This window comes from Balaenoptera musculus, chromosome 7 (genome assembly GCF_009873245.2).
Source record: "Balaenoptera musculus isolate JJ_BM4_2016_0621 chromosome 7, mBalMus1.pri.v3, whole genome shotgun sequence".
In the NCBI taxonomy this organism is placed as follows: domain Eukaryota; kingdom Metazoa; phylum Chordata; class Mammalia; order Artiodactyla; family Balaenopteridae; genus Balaenoptera; species Balaenoptera musculus.
In genome coordinates, this window is record NC_045791.1 from 89452920 (window position 1) to 89459395 (window position 6476).

The 6476-nt window shown below is 41.6% G+C and overlaps 1 protein-coding gene across 7 annotated transcripts in view; it reads right to left on the bottom strand.

Annotated features, from left to right (window-relative positions):
• IKZF2 (IKAROS family zinc finger 2) overlaps window positions 1–5161 on the bottom strand; it is a 176416-nt gene extending 171255 nt beyond the window's left edge. For 3 of the 7 annotated variants that reach the window (XM_036858414.1, XM_036858415.1, XM_036858408.1), the window contains exons 1-3: window positions 4155–5161; window positions 2271–2337; window positions 687–735 (exon numbers count right to left, since the gene is read on the bottom strand). In XM_036858414.1, coding sequence (XP_036714309.1) covers window positions 687–735; window positions 2271–2273 — 52 coding nt within the window. In that variant the 5' untranslated portion in view covers window positions 2274–2337; window positions 4155–5161. Of the gene's footprint in view, window positions 1–686; window positions 736–2233; window positions 2338–3488; window positions 3656–4154 lie in introns of those variants that run through there. The other 4 variants (XM_036858411.1, XM_036858409.1, XM_036858412.1 and 1 more) reach the window with 4 other exon arrangements.
• Between the last annotated feature and the right edge of the window lie 1315 nt (window positions 5162–6476).

A 6476-nucleotide genomic window follows, 5' to 3' on the forward strand; every position in this document is an offset into this window, starting at 1 on the left:
AGAAACTATAAGGAAATGTTATTTAGAAATACATAATAAATGAACGAAATGACGAAAAGCAACAACCAGCCCACAATAAAAAAATTACAAAATTTCATTATCACATTCATCTTAACTGTAAAATAATGGAGACTGGAGTAGTTGATTTCTAAAGTATCTTCTAGTTGAAAAAAATGTTTTCTTTTAACATCTAATTTAATCCTTAAGCACACAGTATTTTTAATGAGCATTTCCAAAATACTGGCTATCAGAGAGTTAGATGTTTGAAAGGAGAGTTTGCTAAAAAAAATTGTCAACTTGAGTGAGCTAATTCTCTTTCACATTATGTGTCTGAAAAATTAGGTTACAGAGTACTAAGTATTTAGTACATGCCATATTAGTAGACATATATGTAACCCGACCTATTCTAGACTTAAAGTAAATGAAAAAAATAAAGTCCTAAAGTGTTGATCTGCTAAGCTACTACTGATTTAAATAATATCCTTAATATAGCAGGTATATATCTATAGTTCCTTCTTCTTTCACTTCAGTGCTATTTTCTCAAACTCATTTACCAGGTGAAATTGTGAACAGATAGGAGGTAAGAGTTTACAGTTCTTGATAAAAACTTCCAATTCAGAAATTACAATACAGGTAACAAACATAATTTTATTAACAATAACAGATTAATGAAAATGAATACTTACACGTTATATAGCCATCAATAGCCTCTGTTTCCATAGTCAAAGTGCAGTGCTGCAATACAAAAGATTACACCCTTAACACAACGATTCCTTTCAGTATCTGCCATTAAATGCTTAACTTATTTGAAGCTCCAAGCAGTTAGCCCATGTTGCTGTTGCTGCAACCTGTGCCCAAGAAACATACTACAGTGTACTGTATGTGCTCATTTGCAAGTCACTGAACTCTTTCTGCAAATGATCTGATTCCTGCTGGAGATAGGATAGGAAAGATAAGTGTGCTATGAGATGGGCTGCAGGAAGAAATGAATGACTCTTTTAATCAGAATTTACTCGGTTTAGAGAAAAAAAATAGGAAGGGGGTACACCTCCAAAGTGCCAGCTTTAACTGGGATTGAAGTATTTTACCATTCACTACTTCCTACAATCAAGGACTTCCCGAGTATACAGATAGCTCTATTCACAATTGTTGCAAGTTGGTTCATCATGTTCTAATAGGGAGGGGGGGGGGGAGGACAAACAAACAGAAGAAATACAAAACAAAACAAAAAAACTTCGTGCCCAAGTATGTCTCGAAGGTTTCTGCAGCAGTTACCCAACTGCCAGGCTTGTATTGACATTTTAGCCAACCCCAAGTTCTGTGTAAGCACCTGTTCAATGTAACCTTAATTTCCTGCCAGACCATGGTTGGATACCATGCCGAGCCTACTTAATACACTCCAATTTTGAAAAATTCATACACTTTTTGAAGAGGGGAAGGGGATCACTTTTTCAAAGTTTGGGGAATTATTTTCGTGCACCAATGACACAAAACAAGAACTTAATTCTCAGAAACAAAAGTAAATTGTATGAGATGACACCCCCTAGCTTTGATTTCACATAACGAAAAGATCGATAAGCTAACTGTATTCTTTGAAGAAAAAAGTTTAAAGAATTGACACGTCCTGAGAAGATTTTTACTTTTTTTTTTTTTTTTTTTCCTTTGGCCCTGGTCCTTTTTGCCTTTAGTTTCAAAACTCTCACTGCACCAGCAGCTAAATTATTCACAATGAGCCATTTCTGTATTGATCGCCAAGTATATTTAGCCCTGGCTCCTGGAATTTCTCCATTACTTACTGGAAAACAGGCAGCTTCACTTCTTGTCTCCAAAACCACTTCCCTTCTCCCTCCCCTCCCCTTCTGCACCACCACCCTCCCTACCCCCCCCCCAAAAGAAACTTTTCTTTCTTCCTTTATGGAATAATCAGATCAAATTCCCAACTCAGTCACTACATAGCACTTAAATTTCAACCTGCTGTACTGTTATCAAATTCTTTCAAATTATGATTACATAAGGCTTTAAAGAAAGGCATCCGTAAAGTTTAAAGGGGAGCAATTTCTTCGGATATTTTACAAATGAGTTTATCTCTTTAAAAATGTACACATTTAACACACACATATTAAGAAAGAAACGTCAGGGAGAAGCGAAAGAAGTCTGCCCCATCAATGAAATGGTTATTAACCCTCAGAGAAGGAAAGAAAGAAAAGGAGAAAGAGAAACGAAATGTACATACAAAAGAAATTGTCCTTTGATTAAAAAAGATTCATCACCATTTCCAGCTCTGTCGGGAGATCTCAGCTTCTTCTAACCCCTCAAAGAGGAGGTGACAATGTCGGGCTGAAGATAAACGGAGAGAGAAAGAAAGAAGTTTTTTGTGTTTCCCCCTTCTCTTTCCCTCCCTTGCCCCTTCCAAGCCAAGCCCCCTGCAGAGTTCAAGGCAAGGAGGAAGGAAAAGCACTTTACAGGTGGGTCATTCCGAGCCCAAATCCAGCAAACAGATCGGCTGATAAACAAAACCAAGAAATGAGAGAGAAGGAACACCCCCCTTCTCCTTCTCCTCCTCCTCCTCCTTCTACCCCTCCCCCTCGTCCCTTTGGGATGGTCTAGTAGGAAAAGTCACTCAGGAATGGCACCACGTACTTTCAGGAAAGAGGAAAAAAAAGAGAGAGAGAGAGGTCAGTCAGTGCTACAGCAATGCGATTAACAAGAAGAGAAAAAACTTGATCCACCGGTTCCTTAAGAATCGACCAAAAGCTAAGACAAGAAAACTGAAAGAAAAGGCGGGGGGGTGGAGGGGTGTTGAGAGGGGAGGGACAGTCAGGGAGAACCCAGCAAAGAACCTAGGCCAACTTCACAGGACTGCTTTTCGCCCTTGGCAAAAAAATGATAATAATAATAAATTAAATCTTAATTCCATCTCTTTTGCCCATACCAGAACCTGTCAAAGTGATTTAACGGCTGCATTTTTACATGTCATACCAGGTTGTTGTTGTTCAATTCCAACAGGATCTGGATATTACCTTCTATCTGGACAGATGTAATTTATTCCAGGCTACCCAACCTTTCTTGGAATTCAAGTTAAAACAAAGCAAAACAAGTCCAAATCCATGACAGCTATAGAGATGAGAACTGATTAATCGATTAACATCCCAGAAACAGATTACAAGGAGGGGACGATAAATTAAGGCAGAAGACATCATCTTCAACCCGATTCCCTGAGCGTCCTTTACAGAAATCATTACCCTAATCATAACCACAATCCATCCCTCCCAGAGAAAAATATCTATAGTATTATTATTATTACTGGTTAATAGCAACAAGTCATTTGATCACATAACAGTGCAAAACGAGATACTATATAATTACACTTAACTTTGAAAACACTCCCCCCCTTTGCAAATCAGATACACATATTTATATATAACCTATGAATCAGAAGACAAAACAAGAGCTGTTCTTCACCACGCAAAAGGCAAGCGGAGATTTACCTCAGCAGTGCATGCAGTAAAATAATCCCATCACCCTTTTGTTTGTGTTTACTGTTAGTGTGTCCTCTCTCTTTCTTTCTTTCCTGTGCCTAACGTGTGTTTGTGCACTGCAGTTGGTGGTGGAAACTAAGGCAGTGGATCTGTAGCTAAGGGTAATCCTGTTTTTACTTCCTCCATCTTCAGCGAGGAGCAGGGTTAGCCCGGGACAGCTGGTCAAACCCCGAGAAACCGATCCGCCGGAGCCCGAGCACATCTCCCCCGCCGGCCGGGCTCGCGCAGACGCCCGCGGGCGGAGGGCGGGCGGGCGGCGGGGCCCGGGGCGCGGGCGGGAGGACGTGCGTGCGCGCGCGCGCGTGTGCGGGCCCTGGGCTCCTGTGCGTGTGTGCGTGTGTGTATGTGTGTGCGCGCGGGCTGGCGAGGGCGCGTGTGCGCGTGTCTGCGCGCTGCGCCGCTCGGCGCGCTCGGCAATCGATTACAGGACAAGTGCTGCCCCGGCGGCTCCGCGACGCGCGCCCTCCCTCGCGCCCACCCGCGCCGCCCCTGACCCGGTGCCCCCAGACGGCGGACCCCGCCCCCAAAGCGGGGTGGGGGGAGGACCAGGTAACCCGCTTCCGAGAGTGCTGCGGCAGCCCCCATCCACTCCCCGCGAGTCGTAGTAAACCTCACGTTTTCTGCCGGCTCGGAAGGAAGAATTGCAACGGCGAGGGGAGGCTCATTTCGGCCTCGAGAAGTTTTCTTTCAAACTGGGATTTGTGGTGAGGCCGGACGAAGGGAGCGGGACCGCGATCCAGGCGCGCGACGCGGAGCTTTGGGATCGGCGTCCTGGCCGGAGTCTGGGTGTGCGCGTGGACCCACCCACTCAGCTTCGCAATAAACTGTGCTTTGCGATTTCAGAAAACGGCCCCCGATAGACCAGGACACGAATCAGCAGAGAGGGGTCCTGGGGAATGGATTGAGAAGGAAAGTCAGGTCCGAAATGAAGCTCAACTATTACTATTTTGAAAGTGCTTTACAGTGCAAGTTTAAAATTAGAGTGTCTACTTGCTTTCTCTCCACTGGGCACGTGGCACATCCACCAAAGTCAAAGGAACGGGGGAGGGTCCAAAAAGTTATTAGGAGTAAAGTGTTGTCCATCAATATCATCAGTTAGTTATAGCACAGCTTTTGTATTTGGGAAGAACTTATGTGGATCGTCATGAGAAAAACAAATGCACGTTCTTTCTACAAACAGTCGCATTTAGCATCTTTCTTGACCACATTTGCAAAAAGAGGGAATAGAGACTTCTATAATTAAAGGGAAAAGGAAAATGAAAGGAGCTGAAAATACTGCACTGTGTAGTCTGGGTGGCTGAAGTTTGAAAACACATGAAATTATCAGGACTGCCAAACAGCATTTCTGAAAAACCATATCACAGATTGTGAAGAAAATCAATGCTGAAAGAGTAGGAACAGGCACTGTACTCCTACTCCTTTCAAGAATCCCAGAAATAGTTGCTGAGGTTTTTTTCTGCTGAGGAAAGAGAAATGATACGTTGACAATAAAATCATCACCTATATCTTAAGCATCACTCTGTATATCTGGGAAATTTTGGATAATGTCTTTAGATTTGGGGACTGGGAAGGAATTTATTCACACTAATAGACACTAAATCATGAACATCATATGACTTGTATAATCCTGTATTTAAATTTTTTAATGAATTACTTTTTAAAGGTTTACTTCCTATGTTGGATTTATTAAACAACAGTTGTACCAATAGGCTTGTTTTTTAAATTATGGAAAATGATAGTTGGTGCCGTGCTGCAAACAAGATTAACCAACTTTCATTGGAGAGCAAATCATTTGGGCTCAGGCTAGCAACAACTTTATGACGATTTTAAGAACACCTGTGAGTTATACGTTGGTAAAGCAGGGGTTTTTTAACCTGTCAATTATCCAAATAAAAGTAATTTTCCTAAAGTCATATTTGGGAAAGACCAAACATAGAACTCCACAAATCATTCTAATCATCCCAATAGATAGCAAAGATCTTAATCTTAAATTACCATAGAAAATTGGAATGTTCATAATATATAATTTCCCAGTATACAAAGGGTAACATAACTTCTCTAAATTGCCATAAATCCCCCCTAAAAACTAAGCCAAAGTGTTTAAGTATCTGCAAAGTTATGGAGGTTCTTAGAAAAGATGAATTAAAACATATTCAAAATTAAGATGAAGTATCTGGATAGTTTAAGCAATTTAATTCTTTAATAGAGTGGATCCATTGTGAAGTCTTAAGGAATCATCCTCAAGTTCCCTAAAGCTAGCACAGTTGATACAGTCTTTGCCCCTGGCTGATTAGAGCTTAATTTAGCTCCCTTGAAAGCCTATCCTTTTCATGAGTTACTTTCATTGGCTCCCTAATCACCAAAGGTACACTCTCTCCCTCTAGTGGCTAAGTGTTCAGACACTTGACATTTGGTGGCCCTGTCTCCCCCAAAATGGGGGACTTGGGCAGGGAGCAATGGCACCCAGATTTTAGAATGGCAAAGATCTCATGACCACTTGTGAGAATTAGACCATTTGGGGAAACTTTTCCCTCTTCTTAACGTCCTATGTTCCTTTCTAATTTGCAGATCATGGTATATCCAATTTACCCCAAAGAAGTCAAGATTATGTTTACATACAAAGACTAGGGGTTCTATTTCATCCTCTGTGGTCAAATAATCCTGGCTCTGAAACTCACAATTCCACTTTTGGGAAGGAACCTTTGTATAAACTGTAGAAATTCACTTTGCTAACAGTTTTTCTCAACAGTATTTTTATAGTGGTCAGAGCATATCTGTACTTCCAGCCTTTGCCATAACTGTCCACACTTTTATAGTTATACTATGCATAAAAAAATATATCCCCAGCAAGTGCAGTAGCATATCCTTTGGCTACTATATGCAGTTGGAGAGTTAAATTTTCACTTTGGGGGCCGGGTGAGGAGGCAGGGAGAAAAC